We start from the raw sequence: 24,068 nt of genomic DNA, 5'->3' as shown, positions 1-24,068 counted from the left end.
CCTAAACTAATAAAACATAGAAAGAGATTAGTTATCCCATAGGGGTTAGGTTAAACAAACATCTCATAAGGAGAATAAAAAACCTGAGCTAAAGAATCAGCAAAAAATGGTAATAAAACTATGCCTCGTTTTAGGCGTTGATGTTGAGGATGGAACACTGGTTTCGTGAAAGCTTGCAGAGAGAAATGCGCATTCAATCCGCCTTATGTTTGGAACATCAAACAAGAACAGTAAATTTATAAAAGGGTACTTAAAGTACGTTTTTTTTTTCTAAAAATGCAGCCAGAAGACGGCCAAATGGCATTCTTCGGACTAATAAAACGAAATCCCCAGAGGCAACGAGGGTAGCTAAAACGATCTATGACGAGACAGAAAAATCTCGGTAATGGTTTATGTACAGATATGACTTGACCATGATTTGGCACTGAGCCACTCCCTTTGCTTTGGCGTTAGTGAGTGTTTAGGGCTTGATATGCCAGAAATGTTTTAAGCTAATGATATAAGATCGTGCCAATGAAGAAGGTATGTTTGTTGAGAAAGTTTACCTCAGGACTGAGAGCCCAGATGAGTTTTGAAAAAAGAAAGGATGCGACTGAAAAGGATGGAAAGGGAGATTGAGGAGTGCTTACATGGCCTTCGTGGACAGAGGTTACACGACTGCGCTACAGGTTACAAAGACCTGGCTCCACGCACTGAACTGAGACGAGAAATGAAGGGGAATAGCAGGAACTGGAATGGGGATGCACTGCAGTGCCAAAACTATAAAAGTAGTGGAATATAAAATTCAGGCCAAAGGCCAAGCACTGGGACATAGGAGGTTATTCAATAACGAGAGGGAAGTTGAGAGTAAAAAGGTCAGATAGGGGTAGCACAAGGAAAACCTCGCTGTTGCACTATGAAATCATTTTCAGGAGGGGCGAAAACATGGAATAAAGAGTAAATGAAAGGAGGTAACACTAAAATGAATGAGAGGGTCTGCAGCGAGGGCCGAAGGGAGGTTGCAAAGAACCTCAAGTAATGCCTACAGTGCCTCAGCGTGAGGTGTACTGACTCCACTACTTACTATGGATGGAGAATATCAGGTGATTATTATAATTGATCCTTTTTTAAAACAAGGCGTGACGCATCCTCCAGCTTACTTGGGACAAGTGCAAGATTTTCCTCTCACGCAGAAGTGTGAACATTATGTTGTCTTTGCAATGAATACTTATACTTAGGACTACTTATGCTAACAAGAATCAAATAAAAAGGACAGAAATTAAACACATGTATATATACTACTCAGTTATAAGTGGAAACACAAAATAATCGAACAGAAGCAAAGCCTCAATTCAGTACACCAAATAAATTAAAACGTGCTAAAATCTGCAGTCAAAATTCAAATAAATACGCTATATCTTATTATATATAATTTTCATTTACTTTTAATATGCACATTATTTTTTACATTTTCATTCTAATGAATAAATCATACACATCCAATTCCAAAATTCCTGTATCTTTAACTCAACGCGAATCCCCTTTTTCAGGCCTTTTTAGGCTCTTATCTATATAGGACTTTTCGACTCCCCCCCCCCCCCCCCAACCCCAACAAGGCCAAGAAGACAACAACAAACTTGTTTGTGGGTTTACTCCCCGAGTAAGCGAAACTAGCTCGTAAGAGCAGTGAGTAGCCCACGGAGCCATGAGGAAGGAAGGCCAACGGCAGCACAGAATTACACAACTGATTGTGGTACAAAGGGAAGTGACAGAACAATGAAGGACGGAACATTCTATGCAACGCAGACAATGACTTAAAAACAATTGAGGCAATCTGCCGCTAACGAATGCGTGGGGAGATGAAGGTTTTGATGATGTATCTAGTTTATGACGCCAACTATGATTACAGTATGCACAATTAGAGAATAGCATGCGGCTTTATCCTACACAAGACTTTACAATCCTTTATATCTTTTCACTTGGGTAGGGAATCAATTCCACTCTTGTCATTTAACTCTAATTCCGGTTGGTTCCTTACATTTCCTCTGTTCTCCTTTTCAGTCTTATCCTGAGGCTACTTATCTGCTGTCCTCGCTTCAAAATGGTATGGCTTATTTCTTCTCCCTCTCCTCCGGTATTTCATTTTCTAGATCACACACATATATATGTATATATATGTACATTTATATACATATATCACACAAAAAACACATGAAGCATTATCTACATTCTCAAGCAAATCACAACAGAAGGAGAGAATTAAACAATGACTCGTTTTTACCAAGAGTAGAGCAAATAGGAAGGGTTCATAAGCAATTTTCTACCTACTCTGTCATTATACCTGAGGAATCAAGAACTACTAATGACATTGTTCAGTTCTGTTCTAAATGTCCTTCAAGCACCTCGTGCAAGAGGGGACCAAGGGCATATAACCAGGACTTGTGATAACATTTTCATAATTAGCTATGTTACGGCACAGGCTACAAGATTCCCACACAAAATGTCATCTTACCTTGTATTACTCTGAGGATTACCATAACATCCGTCTCTGAAGAATGCTAATAAAAATATTTCCACATTTGATTTTTTATTCTGACAAAGTATTTGAAAGTTTCAAACAGTTTCTGCCGTTTATCATTACAACCAACCAAGTTGCCCCATCAACAGACAGCCTCTCCCCCATTTCATCGCAATGTTCTACGATTCACGAAATTTATATCTGAACCTCTTTTTTTTTTTTCTTGTTCAGCTAATCTTCGGTCTCACCAGCCACGTAAAAATAAACTCCTACGAAGAAATGACACATCTGCCTCGATGAATCATTCCTAATTATGACTAACATCTTAAAATCTCGACAAAAGACTTTGTTCCCATTAAATGTATGTATAGAATGGCAAAAGGCGAAAGAAAATAAATTGGGTTAACCGATATGAAAGTGTGCGTACAATCGAACGTAAGAGTATGACTACTGGTATCTTTATATATAAAATTGATCTGATTTAACACAAACAGAAAGGTTATAAACGGTTTCCCTTACACTCGACTCCATCCATTCAGAAATGACAAAACAACTTGGACTATTTTCGTATCTCCTTCAGCGAAAATACTAGGTAAAGTTTGGATAGAATCAGTTGTATAGGATGAACAGGGTTGGAATATTTATCCTTTTTCATAAAAGGACAAGGTCATAGTTTTGTTCACCTAAAACTAATTAAAGAGAATAAGTATGCAGAGATAGTCTCAAGAATGTTCGGAAAATGGAGACATGGACAAACGAAATTCCCTGCTGTCAATGGTATCGGATTCTTTCTCTATACTTAATGCATGAGGCATATCAAATGAAAAACCTAATAATCACTTCTCAAAATTCACTTTACTTTGACTTTATGAATCTGAATTATTCTTGTTAAATAAAATATATTATTTTTAGCGGATAAATTTGACAGAAATTTCACGTTGACAAGAAGTGACCTACATTTTACTTTCTCAGGTCTGACCCCGTTACATCACGCCGCGTGGCATGGAAGGGAAGAAGTGCTGGAATTCCTCTTGAAAGCGGGAGCAAGCGTCCTTGCTAAGGATAACAGAGGTTATTCATCGGGTGGGAGAGAGGATAAGTTTATACACAAGCAACTAATACACACTCCTTTAAAGATGTGACTATACAAATTACGAATTCACCCCCCGCACTCCATTTAACACCCATCCTTTCTCTGTCAGGTCAAACGGCCCTGCACTACGCGGTCGAGCACAAGAAAGCTTCCGTCGTCAAAGCTCTTTTGGATGAAGGCGCTGACGTAGACTCTGTTGACAACAACGGTAAGCCTATCTACTCGCTAATTGGATCATTATCAAATGATTATTCGGTAAAGAGTAGACTGCCTTTTTGTTGGAGTTTTAGCTGCGCCTCACCCCGATTCTTCGCTCTGACGTCAGGAAATCCAGTGATAGATAATTGGCCTTTTCGCTCTTTTGTAAATGCTTCTATCGGGAGCAGAGCTGACTGAGGCTTTGTGAAGCTAATTGTGTTGCTTTAAAGCAGTTTCTCCTAATGAAAAATATCCCCCACCCTTCGGAAGTTCAATTCATAAATTACTCTTTATGCCATTTTTCGATTGCATTTCTGAATTTCTTTTCGCGAAGAACATTAGCTCAAGATAATCAATACATTGCCAGGTAACACCCCTCTTCACGTGGCAGTGAGGGCCAGAAACGAGGGGACAGCGACAGCTCTGCTTATTTATTGCCCAAACCTCAGCAGGAGAACCAGGCAAGGTGAGCAACGGAAATATCAGTCGCCTCTCATAGGAAGCTGTGACAGCAACGAAACGATAAGAATGCAATATATAAAGAAATGCCTTTACAACAGATCTGTTAAGAAGTAACACGTGCGCTCATGATTAGTTTGGTAAAATAGCTACAAGTCTTGAATTACTTGAATCGTATAAAAAATGAAATGGTTCACATAACTGCATGGTTTCATATATGAAAGAAATTCTTAACAGCGCTGGTTTTTATCACCAATAACAATAATGTTTAGCATTAAAATTTATCCTTATTTCAAGATAATGGATCAATTTTTTCAAAAATTTGCTGATTGTTTGTGTGTGCACGAGAGAAATATTCCAAATGTTCACACTCACTCAAAGCAGCTCACTTTTACAGGCAAGACAGCTCGGGACATTGCAAAGGAAGAAAAGATGACCGTCCTGGCTACCTTGATCGACGGTAAGATACACGAAAGTCTGCAAATAATCCCTAAGGAAAACATGGTGTTACACAGGGCTAAATTTTCTCAGCATCAGTCTACTAATCCGATTTCTTCAGCATCAGTCTGCTTTATGTGCTTTCTTCAGAATCAGTCTACTAACGCACTTTCTTCTATGTCAGTCTACTAATACCCTTTCTTCAGCATGTGTCAGCTAATGCGCTTTCTTCAGCATCAGTCTACTAAAGCGATTTATTCAGCATTAGTTTATTAATGAACTTTCTTCATCTTCAGTCTATTATTGCCCTATCTTCAGCATCAGTCTACTAATGCACTTTCTTCATCTTCAGTATACTAATACACTTTCTTTTGTATCAGTCTACTAATAAACTTTCTTTTGTATCAGTCTACTAATACACTTTCTTCTGTATCAGTCTACTTATTAATAAACTTTCTTCAGCATCACTCTACAATTACACTTTCTTCAGCATCAGTCTACTAATACTCTTTCTTCAGCATCAGTCTACTAATACACTTTCTTCAGCATCAGTCTGCTAATGCACTTTCTTCAGCATCAGTCTAGTAATACACTTTCTTCAACATCAGTCTACTAACACACTTTCTTCTGTATCAGTCTACTAATGCACTTTCTTCTGTATCAGTCTACTAATACACTTTCTTCTGTATCAGTCTACTATTACACTTTCTTCTGTATCAGTCTACTAATGCTCTTTCTTCAGCATCAGTCTACTATTACACTTTCTTCAGCATCAGTCTACTAATGCACTTTCTTCAGCATCAGTCTACTATTACACTTTCTTCAGCATCAGTCTACTAATGCACTTTCTTCAGCATCAGTCTACTAATGCGCTTTCTTCAGCATCAGTCTACCATTGTGCTTTCTTCAGCATCTGTCTACTAATGCACTTTCTTCAGCATCAGTCTACTAATGCACTTTCTTCAGCATCAGTCTACCATTGTGCTTTCTTCAGCATCAGTCTACTAATACACTTTCTTCTGTATCAGTCTACTAATGCACTTTCTTCTCTATCAGTCTACTAATAAACTTTCTTCTGTATCAGTCTACTAATGCACTTTCTTCTGTATCATTCTACTAATAAACTTTCTTCTGTATCAGTCTACGAATACACTTTCTTCTGTATCAGTCTACTAATACACTTTCTTCAGCATCAGTCTACTAATGCTCTTTCTTCAGCATCAGTCTACTAATACACTTTCTTCAGCATCAATCTACTAATGCATTTTCTTCTGTATCAGTCTACAAATACACTTTCTTCAGCATCAGTCTACTAATGCACTTTCTTCTGTATCAGTCTACTAATGCACTTTCTTCTCTATCAGTCTACTAATGCACTTTCTTCTCTATCAGTCTACTAATAAACTTTCTTCTGTATCAGTCTACGAATACACTTTCTTCTTTATCAGTCTACTAATACACTTTCTTCAGCAACAGTCTACTAATGCACTTTCTTCAGCATCAGTCTACGAATACACTTTCTTCAGCATCAGTCTACTAATACACTTTCTTTAGCAGCAGTCTACTAATACACTTTCTTCTGTATCAGTCTACTAATACACTTTCTTCAGCATCAGTCTACTAATACCCTTTCTTCAGCATCAGTCTACTAATACACTTTCTTCAGCATCAGTCTACTAATGCCCTTTCTTCAGCATCAGTCTACTAATGCATTTTCTTCTGTATCAGTCTACAAATACACTTTCTTCAGCATCAGTCTACTAATGCACTTTCTTTCGTAGCATTCTACTAATGCACTTTCTTTATCTGTATCATTCTAATAATAAAACTTTCTTCGTATCAGTCTGCGATACACTTTCTTGCTGTATCGGTCCTTACTAATACACTTTCTTCAGCATCAGTCTACTAATGCTCTTTCTTCAGCATCAGTCTACTAATACACTTTCTTCAGCATCAGTCTACTAATGCATTTTCTTCTGTATCAGTCTACAAATACTTTCTTCAGATCAGTCTACTAAACCCTTTCTTCAGCATCAGTCTAACTAATGCCCTTTCTCGCATTAGTTACATAATGCATTTTCTTCTGTATCAGTCTTAAAATACACTTTCTTCAGGCATCAGTCGATACGCACTTTTCTTCTGTATAATTCTACTTAATTGCACTTCTTCTGTAGATTCTACTAATAACTTCTCTTCTGTACAGGGCTACGAATACACTTTCTTCTGTAGCAGTTAAATACACTTTCTTCAGCATCAGTCTACTAAGTCTTTCTTCAGCATCAGTCTCCTAACTAAACACTTTCTTCAGAATCAGTCTACTAATGCTCTTTCTTCAGCATCAGTCTACTAATACACTTTCTTCAGCATCAGGTCTACTAATGGTCATTTTCTTCTGTATCAGTATACAAAGACACTTTCTTCAGCAATTCAGTCTACTAATGACTTTCTTTCGATTCAGTCTACAATGCTACTTTACTTTCTGTATCCAGGTACTAATTAAACTTTCTTCTGTACAAAGTTTTTCTACGAAACACTTTCTTCTGTATCCAGTCTATAATACACTTCTTCAGCATCAAGTCTAACTAATGCTCTTTCTTCAGCATTCAGTCTACCTAATTACAATTTCTTCGCATCAGTCTTACTAATGCACTTTCTTCAGCATTCAAGTAGTAATTACACTTTCTTCGCATCAGTTACTAATACACTTTCTTCGATCCGTATACTAATGCTTTCTCTCAGCATCAGTCTACAATACACTTCTTAGCATCAGCACTAATGCACTTTCTTCAGCATCAGTCTACTAATGCACTTTCTTTCAGCATTCAGTCCTACTAATACACTTCTTTGTATCATGTATACTAATTACACTTTCTTCTGTATCAGGTCTACTAATACACTTTCCTTCCAGCATCAGTCTACTAATACACTTTCTTCTATATCAGGTTCCTAACTAATACACTTTCTTCAGCTCAGTCTACTAAATAAACTCTTTCGTATCAGTCTTACTAATGCACTCTCTCTTACCTAGTCTACTAATACACTTTCTTCAGCATCAGCCTACTAATACACTTTCTCCAGCATCAGTCTACTAAAGCACTTTCTGCAGCATCAGTCTACTAATACACTTTCTTCAGCAACAGTCTACTAAAATACTTTCTTCTGTATCAGTCTACTAATACACTTTCTTCAGCATCAGTCTACTAATACCCTTTCTTCAGCATCAGTCTACTAATACACTTTCTTCTGTATCAGTCTACTAATACACTTTCTTCGCCATCAGTCTACTAATACACTTTCTTCAGCATCAGTCTACTAATACACTTTCTTCTGTATCAGTCTACTAATACACTTTCTTTAGCATCAATCTTCTAATACACATTCTTCAGCATCAGTCTACTAATGCGCTTTCTTCAGCATCAGTCTACCATTGTGCTTTCTTCAGCATCTGTCTACCATTGTGCTTTCTTCAGCATAGTTACTAATGCACTTTTCTGTATCAGTCTATAAGCACTTTCTTCAGATAGGCTACCATTGTGCTTTCTCAGCATCAGTTACTAATACACTTCTCAGCATCAGTATACTGATGCTCTTTCTTAGAATCAGTATACTAATGCATTTTCTTCTTTAGCATCAGTTATTACTAATAACAACTTTATCAGCACTTCAATCTACTACTTTCTTCTTTGTCAGTCTACTAATTGAACTTTCTTTACTAATTATCAGACTTTTAACTAAACAATTCTTTCTTTTGTATTCAGTTTACTAGTCTATTTCTTTCATTCATTTCAAAGTTTCCCTTTTTATATATAATGCCCTTTCTTTAGCATCAGTCTACTAATACACTTTCTTCAGCATCAATCTACTAATACACTTACTTTTGTATCAGTCTACTAATACACTTTCTTCTGTATCAGTCTACTAATGCACTTTCTTCTGTATCAGTCTACTAATACACTTTCTTCTGTATCAGTTTACTAATGCTCTTTCTTCAGCATCAGTCTACTAATACACCTTCTTCAGCATCAGTCTACTAATACACTTTCTTCAGCATCAGTCTACTAATGCTCTTTCTTCAGCATCAGTCTACTAATACACTTTCTTATGTATCAGTCTACTAATACACTTTCTTATGTATCAGTCTACTAATACACTTTCTTCTGTATCAGTCTACTAATGCACTTTCTTCTGTATCAGTCTACTAATACACTTTTTTTCTTTATCAGTCTACTAATACACTTTCTTCTGTATCAGTCTACAAATACACTTTCTTCTGTATCAGTCTACTAATACACTTTCTTCAGCATCAGTCTACTAATGCCCTTTCTTCAGCATCTTTCTACTAATGCACTGTCTTCTGTATTAGTCTACTAATGCACTTTCTTCTGTATCAGTCTACTAATGCACTTTCTTTCTTCAGCATCAGTCTACTAATGCGCTTTCTTCAGCATCAGTCTACTAACGGGCTTTTTTCAGTATAAGTTTACTAATGCGCTTCCTTCATCATCCGTCTACTTATGCACTTTCTTCAAAATTAGTCTACTACGTGCAGTATGTGGTGTGCTTGATCGCATACCATTCTTGTGTTGGGACGGATAGAGGCGGCAAACGCAAGTAAAAATGAAGGATAAGTAGTAGCCTTCTTGTCTTGGGTAATTCTCATTTATGGCAGAAGATCGAGTAACAGAGAAACCAGGAAGCAACCAGAAATGCCAAATCATGGTTGCCCAAATGGGAGGGGGAAGGTGCCCAAATATAAATTAACTGACATTTATAGCATAAGATGCGATGATGGAGGTCTGACAGCCATAGTCATGATATTTGTACAGCTATGCTCAGAACTCGTGCTATGACTACATAGGATTTCATTCAAAATTCACTAACTGGCAACCTAACATGCTCCATATTTATCTTTTATTTCAATGCAAAAACACGATTATTGCATACAATATATTTCACATGAGTGAGATCTGTCATATATTTCAAAACTAAGAAATGTCATGCGTAACCAAATGTCAGAAAAAAACACTTACGAAACATTTTCAAAACTTTCGTCCACACATCGCTCATGCATTTGACTAAAAAAAGTAGTCGTCATCAAACCTCAGTTGAAATGTTGAATTTGAAAAAAGGAAAAATTGTCATAACATTAATATTGGTCCCAAAGCAAGCATAAAATTTAAAATAGTCCTGTTTGATTGCTTTTACACCTCAACGCTGAAAAAATGTAAATATGTTTAGTACAAGAGTAGAATGCGCCCACTGATATCAATGTGTGAGGGGAGCGCGTATGACACAACCATTAGAGTGTTGGTGCAACAACAAACACCTGGTGTAACATAGGTCTGCAATGAGTAGTACCAAAGAAATTATCTTGAAAACATTTATTTTATATTTGTCAGAGGAATATTTGGATTTTCATACAAAATTATTTTTCATATTTCTTAAGTACTTAAAAAATGATGTCATACTAGCAAATATTCGCCTATGCAATTATTCTTTTGTCAAAGACAAGATTTTGTTCCTAGGCCTAGGTGTGTTGGATTTCTTTACTTTGCGCTTAGCATTCACATCTATACTAAAGTAGATTCACATCAACCGTGCATTTGATGTCTAGACCCGTCCCTTACGACGCTCCTGATTGGCTGTTGATAAGCCAATCACATGGCTGGAAACTCTCAGTCTCTTGAGAGTTCACATGGGCAGGGGGTATGTTCCACCTTTCCCGAGGGATACTTTTGAAAGACGTGTCCATCTGGAGAGGTGGAACATACATCCTGCCTATGTGAACTCTCTCGAGAGTAAGGGACAGGTCTAGACATCAAATGCAAGGGTGATGTGAATCTACTATTACAATTTCTAGCCAGAAAGCAGTAATCAGGTTATCTACACATTCTTGATCTTCAAGTTACCTTATGAAAGAATAAATTATACACCAAAAGCAAACAGGACTTCTAAGAAATATTTTAAGTCAGTTGGAAAACCAGTGGTCCATATGCCTTAATATTAATACTTATGATAGTCTGATTAATAGCCATCTTCTCCATATATCAAAATCATCATAAACTTTTATTCCTCAAAGAACAGATGATCTTTACAAATAAATTCATTAGTAACAGAGATTACATCTCAGAAGGCTTAGATTAGTTTTTTAGGCCTATAAATCATTTTGCAACATCCAGCAGCTTCAACATGGCCTAAAACTTCAACATTCAAAGCAAATTTGCTGTATTTCATATTCCTATTTAGAAAATGTTGTTATGATGACTGTTGAGCTTATTAGGTCTACTGTTATAATGCTGCAGAGGTAGTTATGTTAACCAGCCCGAGGAGCGTGTTAACTGCGCTGTCATTGACAGCACCGCTAACCTTATCACGCCGTACTTCGAACTAAGCAATGTGAAAAAAAAAATCGGTTCAAATCACACAGATCACGAATTATACCAATGCATAAAGGAATCATATTTATATAACCATAAGTAAAATAGTGCTAGCTGTGATTTCACAAACTTTTCGACATATATGACATCAGAAATTTTTTAAAAAAAGTTAACACTACTTGGCAACGATGCATTGGGTCTCAGAATCTGGAGGATACAAAACGAAAATCATGTCGCATGAGATTTGAGCATCACTGTACATACTATGCCTGACATATAAAATTATCCACAAATGTATACACATACACACAAACACACACACACATATATATATATATATATAATATATATATATATATATATATATATATATATATATATATATATATATATATATCAGATACGTAAGTAATTGCTATAGCCATAATGCCTTATTAACGTTTCGAATTCATCGCACCTTTCGGATACGTTTTTCACCACAAAGTGTCAGATCTACTAAATGCAAGAATATGAATGAATTCCTTTGTCCGATAGTAGGATTCAAACTACCTATCCTGAGTAACAGAACGATATATATATGTGTATGTATGTGTGTGTAAATAAATTCTTATGTTAAAGCAGGATTCGTCTCAAGTATAAAAGGCCCATTAAAACTTTATGGCTTTAAGCTAAGGACTATATAACAGTGGACATGACTTCCACCCTTATTAAGTAGTGAATAAAAAGAAGTTCCATTAGCGAAATACATAGTGGGAGATGTGCCCTTAGGACGTGATGCCTGGGGTCTAAGCATGACCTAAGCCGACCTTGGTTCTGACCGTATAGACAATGTCTTCCTTAAGGCAACGATGAAGCGGATTAAGACAATTAACAGAACCAACGTCGGCTTAGCGGTGACCCCAGGCACCACGACACAAGGGCGCATCTCCCACTATATATTTCGCAAACTTAACTTCTTCTGTCAATCATTACTTGATAAGGGTGGATGTCAGTCCACCGAAATGTAGTCCTTCGCTTTAAACCAATGTGTTTTAATGGGCCTTTTATACTTGGAAAAAAAAATGATTATATATATATATATATATATATATATATATGTGTGTGTGTGTGTGTGTGTGTGTCGTGTGTGTGTGTGGGTAATGTGTATGTATATGATGATATATATATATATATATATATATGATATGCATGTATATAGATATATATTTATATATATATATGTATATATATATATATATACTATATATATTTATATATATATATTGATGTATGTATACTATATCTGTATATAATATATATATTAATATATCTAATAGATCTGAGGTCTGTGAGGTAACATAGGATAACGGTCACAAGAAATGCGAATGTAAAAATAAGGGGGATACGGATGTAGAGTTCAGGGAAGTGGCATCTATGACGGATATTCAGAGATATTATATATATAGTATAGATAGATTATTATGATATAGTATATATACATATAATATATATATTATATATTATATATTTATATATATTATATTATATATATATATACACACACACATATATATATGTAAATATATATATATATATATATATATATATATATATATATATATATATATATATATATTCTGAAAACCAGGGTGTGCATTTCAGCCCAGAGTAAGACGCCTTGCTCAAAGGAAGGAGAAGACTGTTCGTCACACGATGTCATAGGAGTGGCACCTCTAAACCGGCTCACCTGTGACACCACTTGGCAATCATCAAGCGCCAATTTGGATTTATATGGTAGGCATTGATAGCATTCCGAAGGAGCTGGTTCCGTCCAAGAATGAATAATAGTGAGAGATAATTCCTTAATGTTCAAGGCGAACACGTCATTTGTTAAATATTAGTTTTCAGCTATCAGACTCCTTAAAGTATTCCAGCAAGAGACATGTCTGAATGCCTGTCCACACTAGGAAACATTGTTTGCAAATAGTTTCCAAACTGTTTGCAAATAATGTTTCCTGTCCAGACCTCAGTTGTAGTCAGGATGCTTGTCGGTGCAGTAGCGTCTGTATTCTCCTTGGCTATTTTAATGCACAAAAAGAGAGATAAGAGAAAGAAAAAGAGATGGATGAGGAAGTTTTTAGAAAAAGGAGCGTGTCATGCTGACTTACTTCTGGCAGAATTGAAAATAGATACATATATACACGTATGCATACATACATTATATATATACATATATACATTATACATGTGTATATATACATATATGCATGTATATATAGCAAATATATAGTACATACATTATACATGTGTATATATACTTAAACACAGAAACCCTAAATGTTTTCCATTCTGGATGGGAAACAAATACGCTTAAAAAGTGTTTGTAAACTTTGTTTGCACATTGTTTCCTAGTTTGGACAGGTCTTAAATATAGTACACATTCATTCTGTATTTTATTTGCACGAGATGGAAACACTAGAGATGGGGGATACCAAGTCTGTGATCTGCTGATCATTGAAAACGTATTTTCTTTATAACACTTCATAGAAAACGTAAAATCTCTATAATGATTCATGAAAACCGAGGAATTTTATATCAGCTCTATATTTTCATTGTTCTCTCCCTCTTTGTGAGACTTTTTCCTCTCATCTATTTCTCTCTGTGGAGACTGCGCCGTCGACGGACAGGTGTTTCACCATGGGGCCAGTTGGCATGACGGGTGTAGAGAGAACAGCTGTGTGCGGGGAAGAGTGTTGTCTGCATCAGCTATCGCGGAAACATGTGAGTGAAAACACTTCAACAATGCTTCAAGCACATCAGATATTATTATTATATATAATATATTTTTAGATAATATATTTCATGACCACGTCTTTCCTGCTTAAACAAATAATAACACTAAAATAATCAGCTTTTCAAGTGAAAATATTGTATTTTTCATAAGCTTCTCAAATACATTCTTAACATTTTGAAAGATATTGGATTTGCTATGTATACAGTAAGAATATTCTTACCGTTAACGACGTGATAAAGGTTTTATATATATATATATATATATATATATATATATATATATATATATATATATATATACGTGTGTGTGTTATTCAAAGACGAAGCCTATTCGTATGAATACTTATAATTTCGCGCTTTTGCTTGCCTCCATATATATAAGTGACATTGGACAGAAATAAAACTTTTCCAATGACCAAAACACTTAAGAAATACGTGGACGAATATACTCTACAATGGGGTCTTCAAAGTTTTTGTCTATTGCTACGGCATATGACAATGGTAGCTTTCATCCCACCCATATCTTTCCGAGGTTTCCAGATCATCCCTAGAAATAAATGACCATACTACAACCTTCACTCAAGCTCTGCTCTTGACTCTTCCCGCGTGCAGTTGCCTAATCACCTGATTCATTAGCCACTTAAGGTTTTCCATCTCATTAATTTCATCTCATCATTAATCATCCGCGTGCCCGCAGGTGCATACCCATCTTGAGAATACCACCCCAGTTAAGTTAACCAGAGACTTACTACAAGAGTACTCTCACCTCACAGTTGCAGGGTATCAATGACAAATTTAAGTTTACTGGTAGATAATTGTGGCACTGTTCTATTTACCCGTGTAGAGTAGATTAAAACAATTAAAAAATTCGACGAAATTTCTTGGGCGCAACTGAGTTTCCTCTATAACGTATATGCTGTATAAAACCATTAGCTATGAGCTATGACTGCCTAGTAGAGTTTCAGTTCCTCACCAGATGCGGTAGAGCGAGGGTGCGTCCCATGCCTCAGGAGAGTGCTGCCAGGTGCACGATCCACAATTAACTTTAAATAAAATAAAATCTACTGAGGCTAGAGGGTTGCAATTTGGTATGTTTGATGATTGGAGGGTGGATGATACACTTACCAATTTGCAGCCCTGTAGCCTTAGTAGTTTTTTAAACCTAGGGGCGGACGGACAGACAAAGCTAACACAACAGTTTTCATATAGAGAAAACTAAAAAGAATAAAAAAATTTACAGTATTTTCGATTACTGAATTTCCCTGCCTGATTTGACTACGCATTTCAGTCATTTTCTGATGTGCATGATAATTTTCGCTTATTCAAATCTTCGCTCTTTAACCTCCCAGAACAAGAGCTGCTTTTTTTTTTTTTATATATACCAGTTGGCACTCAAGGCGAATCAGTACTCACAAATCGTAATAGGCCAATGCAACAACGGTTAACTCCCCCTGTAACTCCCCACAGTTATCATCAGCTATATACTTTATGTACGAGAATTATTTGACAAAGGAAAAGAGAAAGTGGGTCGGCTAAATTGCTTTTCTTTTCCGAATTTCGTTGGTCATTCCTGCAATCATACGCAGCACAGCTATAACCTTATTTAAAGGAAGAACGGGGAATCACACTAAATTTTCATGAAGGAGCAAATTAGAATATAATGATTTGAAGCAATTTGCCTTTAAGGCGTCATGAACTTAATCTTTTTGTAAACCTCTTAAATTGTACCCATGTTTATGTTCGTTTGGGAAGGTTACTAATTCTCCAGGTGTGTTGGATTCTAGGTACTAATCTCCTTATAATTCCTATCTGTCACTTATACGACCCTTCTTTGTCCTCTCAGTTTCTCATGTATGTCAGTCGGTCTGCTAAGTAAAGGGCATTGAGTCGAAAGATCTTGCAGTTACTCTAGTGTTTAACTTTCCTTTGTGGTTTATGATCATGATTCACTATTAATTTTTCATATGCAAGGAACTAATACAGTTACGCCGCTGTCTGCTTCCCACCATTTGTTTCATAAAATGCTGCTAAGCATGTGTGTGTGTGAGTGAATACTTGTAGACACTGCAAGTTGCATTTGTCATCTTGACCTTATTGTAGCAAGATACTTGCAGATATACATAAGAGAATGCCTGGCTGGCCACTATATGCCGTATGTTTATTAGGAGATATGATCACCAAATATATTTACAAACAAAAATAAAGAACATACCTCATTCATTTTCTCGCTAGAAGCTGTTCCATTCCAGGTTGCACTTCAGCCGGACAGCTGAGGCGGAACGGAAGCACCTGGACAGAGGGATGTCGTCAGATGGAATGCCTCGATGGAGAAACGCTGAATCTAGCCACCTTGGATTCCTGTGAGTAAGAATGGGAACTGTTTTGTTTTCAGCAGAGGTGAGACATCTGAACTGTTAGTCAATAAATCACAAATACTACTACTATCTCAGTTTGATGATACAAGAATTATCCAATAAACCCAAAATAAATTATAAAATTTACCATACCTTTCTAAGCTAATAATTCAGTTACAAGTTTGTAATTCAATAGTAAAGTAGTATGTTTATGATGTTGCCGAATTAATTTCTCTGTAACATCTAACGGGTAAATGTCGTAATATAACAACGAAGTCAGGATTATAACAGCAGGGATCAAGTCCATTTTTTTTCTGCCAACTGTCTACCTAGACTAGATACAATAGAGAGAAACGGTTTCTTAATCGTTTGTGATTCTGGACGACACTGAACACGTCTCCCTGACTTTATTAATTAAGCTGTCCAAGCAGTACTTATGAACCGAGACATTTTCCGAAGGAAAAAGGAACAATCGTTAATAGCAATATGAGGCAGCACTCGCTGCTACCTCAAAGTACGGCATTATGATGTCATAAGTTTAGTTTGGTTAATTTTATATGAGCTGAAGCAATGTTTGTTTATTTATTGGTTTCTCGAGTCCAATAATTTCTTACTGAATTTCTATATGTAAGATTTGAAATTGTTTGGCCTATTGTAGAAGTCTGTGATTACGAAAAGAACTATGCCAATCAAAAGCGATCAATAAAGGTGATTTAGTGTTTACAATTTTTTCTCTTACTGTTGAATGGAGAGAGATGATTGCATTACTATCGTAATAATTTGCAAACGCTTTTATTTTTTTACATATAAATGCCGTCCTGTTAACTATACTTGACCATTTTCTGTAATTCTACGATAGAAAACGGAATTTTAGAATTATATAGTAAATTCTTGTATTTTAGTTAATTTTCGGTTATGAACAATAAATTTATAAATTTATAGTTCAGCTAGTATTTCTAAATTATTGTTTATTTGCACTGTTTTCTATTGAGTATTTGGAACTAAAGTAATAGGTTACCATAACACCGAAATGTTGCTTGCTTAAATAAGATAAAATTTGTTGCTTGCTTAAATAAGATCACATTTTTAAATAGTTAATTGTATTTTTCATAACTAGACAAACCTGAGGTCTTTTACATTAAGAACTACCTTCAGTGAAGCTGGAAACGGCCGTTAGACTTTTATAGAACGGTAGTTCAGTAGTTGTTCTTACGAATGCCCGGGATAGATAGCTCCCGCCCCCCAGGTATAAGCATACCACTTTGCTTTTGGCCCAAGAATAGCAAAATGAAGGGTGGCATGAGGTGGGTCTAATGTGTGAAGGACCTCAGGTTTGCATGGTTAGGATAAATAAAGTTTACTTTAAAAAACTGTGATTTGTTCCTACACGGTATGCAAACCATCAGTCGCTTTCATTAGGAAGACATAATTGAAGGGAGGATTCTAATATAAGTCACCTGAGCTGACTGGAGCTAACTCACCTTGATTCGAACTCTGTTTGTAAGAGCTAGGGAATGAATCGCGCTTTTGATGAATTGATCGGAGTACAAGAACTGCGAGATCATTCATCAGACATCTGGGCTTTCCTCCTATGGAAGGCAATACCTTTTCATAGGAGAAAACAAGCTTGGATGTGTAAGGACGGCATTTCGCCAAATGTCCGTCCTTCCTCTGAACATACTTTTTATACCATATACTAAAATGTAGAGCATTTCACGGCTTATCCGCAGATATATATATATATATATATATATATATATATATATAGATATATATATATATATATATATCATGATAAAAATGTACTCTCTGCACGAAGATATATGTATATTCTCAGCTACGAAGAAACACAATCGCAGCGGGGGCTAGTCCCCTTTTGTATGTGCGTGCATGACTGACACTACGTTTCCGTCCGCACTGCTGCTTCATATACAGCCGTCTCTGTTCTATAAAGTTAGTTCGAGCTTTCTCCTTCTCTGATTCCAGTCATCACAGATGAATTTGACATGTAAAGACAGTAAGGCAAAATACAAGTAGTAGTCTGTCTTGTTGTTTGAGAGACCCGCTTTGCTCCTCTTGCAAAAGTAAAGCGGATGCTTCTGTTCTCAATGACAAAAGAACGGATACTCGGTTATGTCACTTACCTGCATCATAGCCAGTTCCAGCATGTGACAGCCATTCTGCTCTCTGCCCGATGAAGGATGGATGGTGGAGAAGGGAACCAGTCGTCTACATTCATACTCTCATCTGCAACCGAACATCTAAGGGGAGATGCTAATCTGTCCCATTAGAGGAGCCAGGTAAGCTTACACAACTTGTTGAGCAGCCACCACAGGTCCCAAGGAAAACGTGTCCAAGGACTTGTGTGCAATATCCTGATGGTAGAAGGTCTGCCTCGACCACAACCACGCCTTCAGTACCTAATGTATTGGCACATTCTTCCAGAATGCGAGGGTTGGGGCAATGCTCCTGACCTCATGAGCCCTCGGTCTGGGAGTATCAGTGTCGTCTACTCCAATAGTGTTGTCTACTCCAACAGTAGCGTACACCCTTCAGATTGCCTTACAAAGCCAATCATTGAGGTACCTCAACAGATGTACTATTCCCTGCAAATGGGCCCAAGCTGAGACGAGGGTGAACACTCATGAACACATGAGGAGCAGTGCCTTGAACTGAAATACCGTCCACCCGAGGATAAAGTGAAGATACTTAAGAGAGGATTACTGGATGGGTAATTGGAAATATGCATCCTTCAGATCCATCGTCAGCATGAAGTCGTTCTCCCTGATGGAGGCCAGCTCTGAATGTGCTGTCTCCATCGTGAACCGAGTCTGGTGAATGAATCGGTTCAGGGGAGAAGGATCTATGACCAGTCTCCATCCCCCCAAAGCTTTCTCTATGAGAAATATGCGGCTGTTAAAGCCCAGGGACTGGTCTGAGACGACTTCTATCGTGCCCTTAGTAAGCATGGCTTGCACTTCTTCCTTGAGTGCTGTCTTTTGGCGAACCAGGTATGTAAGCTGAGGAGGCCGCTATCTTGGCAACCAGAAATGACCACAGATCAAGTGACGAGACTGCCTGGAAGCCAGCCAAAGCAATATCTTCTAGGGTCGCTGGAGGGAGACTGCCTGTGCGGTTAGTTGTTGCAACGAGAGACTAGGTTCTATGCGAACTAGACTCCGGTCAATCTGCTTAGCCACCAATGACCTCTCTGAAGGTTGATAGAATCGCTTCTGGTGAGGTAGAGGAGGAGGAAGCAACTTTTCCTAACGGTTTGACCAAAGGGAGTTTTCTTCTCAGAAGACAAGATTACCCACCTGGTCGAGGACTCCGTCGGCAAGAGAAGACTATGGCAGTCCCACTGAGGTCTTGGGTTCCTTCTTCAGGTCCCACAAAGACTCCAGTTGAGAGGGACTATCAATACTGACGAAGCAGTAAGTCCTTCCCCCAGATCTTTATGCTGACGAATCAGCGCTATGATCTCTGCAAACATCCTCTGCATCTTGGGGGTGTCTGCATCTCGTGGTAGCAGAATTCAAGTCCTTCGAAGGTGCGGTCTTCCTGATCTACACTCCCCTTGGTGTGGAGATCATCACCAGACCACTGAGGTTTATCCCTCACTACCCTGGCATATGCTCTGGTTGGTCCAAGGACCACACAGGAGCATAAGCTTGAGAAGCAGGACTCTTCTGTGAAGCTTCAATGGAGTTCTCCCTGTTCAAGTCATACCTCCTAGTAAAACCCCAGGAGGTTGAGGGAACAGGTGAGGGAGGCCTGGCACTCTCACCTGTCCCAGCTGCAAGGCAGTCAGGAGAGATAAGCTGTATGCAATCGTCATTCAGTGACGACTGTGATTCAGGTCTAGGAGAGCGCCTTCGAGGAGAGGCACTATCCTGAGAGGAACAAAGAGGTTTTTGTCTGGTGGGCCAGGTACTCGGTTCAGCATTGATGAACCATGTCCCCTGCTCGAGCCAAGTCCTCATCTCGTCCGAGTTGCCCCTCTCACGTGTACACAATGGGGAACTGGGAGGAGTTGAGCAAACAACCTGCCGACAAGAGCATTTCTTCCTCTCACAACATGCCCCAGACTCCTTCAGGGCTGAAGCTCCTGCAGAAGGAGTCTGTACAGGGAACCTCGTCCTCACATCTTCAGGTGCTCGGATAGAAACTGAGGCACTGGTTCAGGCCTCAGTCCGAGTATCAGTAGAAATACTGGCAGGGAGAGTCGAGGTACCTGAGTGTATCTTCCCTTCCTCTCACCCTGTACCCTCATTGGTACAGAGAGAGGAAGCTCCATTAGCAGATTGGGAAGTGTGAACCTCAGGTTTACCTGTCGGTTCACTCATGACCGTTCGACGGATGAGCGCCCACACATAAAGAGTAGAACTGTCAGTCGGACAGTCAACTTGAGGTCATCTCCCTCATTTCTCACCCAGAAATCGTCGCAGCAACACTATACTGCAGCGATGGAAACTCCGCTGGGAAATAGACTACATAGACTAGCTGCTGCTGCGGCAATTCATTTCAAAATAGGAAAGAAACAAAAGGGAGTAACAGAGTATGGTCTAAATATTGCCTGTTAAAGAGAGATGTCTATTCTCATGCAATATTAATGAATAAGGTTAAATTAGGCTTAGGTGCAGGTTAGTTATGAAATGGACCGTGAAGCCTACTTCACCAGTAACACCTTTCATAAAACGGTTAGACACTGGCCTAGGCCTATAGGCTACCAAATAGTTTTTATCACACGGAAATAGCTTTAATTTATTATGTGATTTGGACTCAATACCACGATAAAGCAACGGTCTACAAATAGCACTGCAGGGTCTAATAATGAAATTAAATAAACCTATTCATAATTTATTCATATTCTGGTCCGAGCAGAATAGATCCTTACCAGGCAAAATCCATCGACAAACTGTCATAAAATCGTTGGTTACTCGTCCAAGTGTGCAATCGCCTGTCAGTCGGTCTTAAGAACATTAGGCAATTCCATCAGTTCATCAGTTTTGGTGAGTGGACTGACTCCACCCACAAAATGTCGTCCACACGTACATTTTATTGTTAGTTTTGATGAACTGGCAGGGAGACTGACAGGTAAACCTGTGCGTGAATACCCGGCCTTAGAAGCACGCTTCTTTGAACTAATGGAGGGAGTGGTTACCAAGGTACCCACTCCCTTGGCTCCGGGTTCTGAAGGACTAATGGGAGCCTGCAGACTGGTACCTCCACCCACAAGGGAAGAAGAGCTGACAAGAGAACCCTCTGCTTCCTCTTAAGAGGGAAACAGATCCCTAGAAGACTCATGACGAAACTTCTTAGGAGGAGGAGAGGCGATCTTCCTCTTCTTAGACTGACAGGCCTTGGAAGGAGGAGGTGACAAGGCAGCAGACAGCAATGAGCAAGACAATGATGGCTACACTCTATGGGATCTCCTCTTTGACTTCTTCTTCATTACCTTCTTCAGGATTGCAGCAAAGTCCTTCATCCAGGAGGGAGGTTGTGAATCATAAACAGGGGCTACTTGGATTACAGGAACTGGAGCAACAACAGGGGCAGGTGGGGGCTCCACCTTTGTCGGTGCTCTGGCATGAACAATAGGGCTCTCCAGAACAGCAGACACACTGACGATGGTTGGGGGGTGTCACAAAGCCCGGATGCCACGACTGGAAGTGCCAGAAAGTGCACAGCAGTTGTATTAGTTGGATGGTGGCAGTACACCAGATGAGGGACCTTTGTAAACGTAGTAGTGGTGATGGAGGTGGTGGTGGGGTCTCCACCACATGAGTCATCAAAGGGGCAGCCAGGTGCCACAGCAAGACCTGCAGTGACAGTTGTCCCTGTTAGGTCTAGAAAATGCCATGCTGCTGCGAGATCACACGGCTGCTCCTCCATTATACCTGAAGAAGGGATATTCAGATTAGGGAAGGGGGCCACTTGTCACACCAAAGGAAATTCAACTCCCTCAGGGAGACCTGAGGCCTCCGTACCAAGATCATTATGAACCTCTGCCTCCCCTCCATCCTCATCGCTCGGTGAATCGGGTGAAGAGGAGGCCACCTCCATAGAAGAGGAAGCAGAGTGGGGAAACTTGCTAGGAGATAGAAATGAGGATGAAGGATCTGGCACCAAGGAAGTCACTGGAGGCATGTAACACTCCAACAGCGTCTTGGTGTCCTTCCTCCAGTAAAGTTTCCTCCCTGCAAACTTTACTCATTGCACAGGGGGCCAAGGAACACTCATTGCAAGTCAATTCTGAATTGCAATTCTGCCCTCTGCAAGATGTGCAGAGAGCATGAGGTTCAAAATCCACACTTGATCTCCAATTGCTGCATTTCTTACTGCCCACCCCTGGGACCATGCGCTTGTGGAGGGAAGGCTTAGAAGCTGGTTTAACATAATCATGGGTTTGCATGTGGTAACTGAAACACAATCAACAGCAAACATGCACAGGATATTGATGCACACACTGAAAATACAGAAAGATCCCACCATGGAAATGGTAGGAAAATACTACCCTCAGTTGAGCAGAGAGCGATGTGGTACACATCCGAACCCAACGATGGCTGAAAGTAAAGTGGTGTGCGTATATCCAGGTGGGGGAGCTATCCCACCTGTAAAGGACCAATGGTTTGCATACAGTGTAGAAACTTTGAAATATATTCAGAAGTACATATTTTGTATTCCAATATTCTCAATAAATGTTAGCTCATAAAAATTTTAATATCCTCCAGCTTCTGAAACTCATTAAGATTTACTTCACTTACAATCCATGCACCCACATGCCTAGATCTTCCATATCACAAATTTCAGACTACTGATCCTAGGACAGAGAAATATTCAGTTTTTCTTATTTAAAAGATCAGGAACTGGTCATTAAACACATGACAAGATCAACTAGCCAATGCACTTAATTTTTCCTGTATTTCTTATTCAGAGAAATTTCACAGTGTATGCAATAACATTTAGGCTCTTTTGTCACAAAATTGTTATAGTTACCTCTCCATTCGGATCAACTCCTATTCCATTTGAATCTTGTCATCTATGGTACTTTAGGAGAGCTCTAAGTGATGGTTTACATCCTTTTATTCTTAGATTTCCCGAAGGTAGTAATTAATGCCTCTGCTCCTGGAACTCTTCTCAATCCAGCATTGATTATTATTTAGATCATTCTTGGTAAGGTACATCAGTTCAAACTGGAATCTTGTAAACTGCAAACCGGTGAGACAAGTTAAGATCTAGTAGCAGAAAAATAAACATTGCCAAGATACAGCAACATGTGATCTCTTTGATCACGGACCTGAGAGGTAATGTGCATGTGCTTCACCTGCTCCGCCGACAACAAAACAGTACGCAAGAGGCCATTCAAAGTTACTGATCATAAAACCACTTTTGGTTATATGATTTTAATAGCCCAGGTGGAAGATGTGGTTCTAGTTGCCAAAGGCATAATAAAGTAAAAGTAAAGTCTACACACAGATTCGACGACGACTACACCCATACATCACCAACTCTCACCTGGTCAGGAAATAGACAAGCAAGTACGAATGACAAGGAAAATTGGACTGCATTCAGACTGAGAAAACGGCATCTCAATTAGCAAAGGAATCTCGAGAGGAGACCTGATGTGGACCAGATAATTTCACTGGTAACAAGTGTAAATTCATGGATGCTATATGCAATTGCGGAAGGTACACTACAAACAAAAGAAAACACATTAACAATCACCCAAGAATTACCAAGGTGAGATGTTAATGGCATAAACAGAAACAATAGAATCCACCAACCACTTTAAATAAAAAGGAATTTTGTTTATAGGCAAAATTATTCTACACACCAACTGGTAACCGGCTACCTATCCTAGAAAATTCATGACAAAG

General features: G+C 38.6%; 1 protein-coding gene across 4 annotated transcripts in view; it reads left to right on the top strand.

Moving 5' to 3' along the window:
• Nucleotides 1-24,068, top strand: part of LOC135220607 (putative ankyrin repeat protein RF_0381) — a 37,631-nt gene that overhangs the window by 9,898 nt on the left and 3,665 nt on the right. For 2 of the 4 annotated variants that reach the window (XM_064257902.1, XM_064257899.1), the window contains exons 8-14: nucleotides 3,470-3,580; nucleotides 3,700-3,798; nucleotides 4,156-4,254; nucleotides 4,645-4,707; nucleotides 12,704-12,835; nucleotides 13,709-13,822; nucleotides 16,084-16,194. In XM_064257902.1, the coding sequence (XP_064113972.1) occupies nucleotides 3,470-3,580; nucleotides 3,700-3,798; nucleotides 4,156-4,254; nucleotides 4,645-4,707; nucleotides 12,704-12,835; nucleotides 13,709-13,822; nucleotides 16,084-16,194 (729 nt within the window). The remainder of the gene's footprint in view (nucleotides 1-3,469; nucleotides 3,581-3,699; nucleotides 3,799-4,155; nucleotides 4,255-4,644; nucleotides 4,708-12,703; nucleotides 12,836-13,708; nucleotides 13,823-16,083; nucleotides 16,195-24,068) is intronic. The other 2 variants (XM_064257900.1, XM_064257903.1) reach the window with 2 other exon arrangements.

The sequence above is a fragment of the Macrobrachium nipponense genome, chromosome 2 (assembly GCF_015104395.2).
Source record: "Macrobrachium nipponense isolate FS-2020 chromosome 2, ASM1510439v2, whole genome shotgun sequence".
Classification (NCBI taxonomy): domain Eukaryota; kingdom Metazoa; phylum Arthropoda; class Malacostraca; order Decapoda; family Palaemonidae; genus Macrobrachium; species Macrobrachium nipponense.
This window is presented reverse-complemented; position numbering and strand designations above follow the sequence as displayed.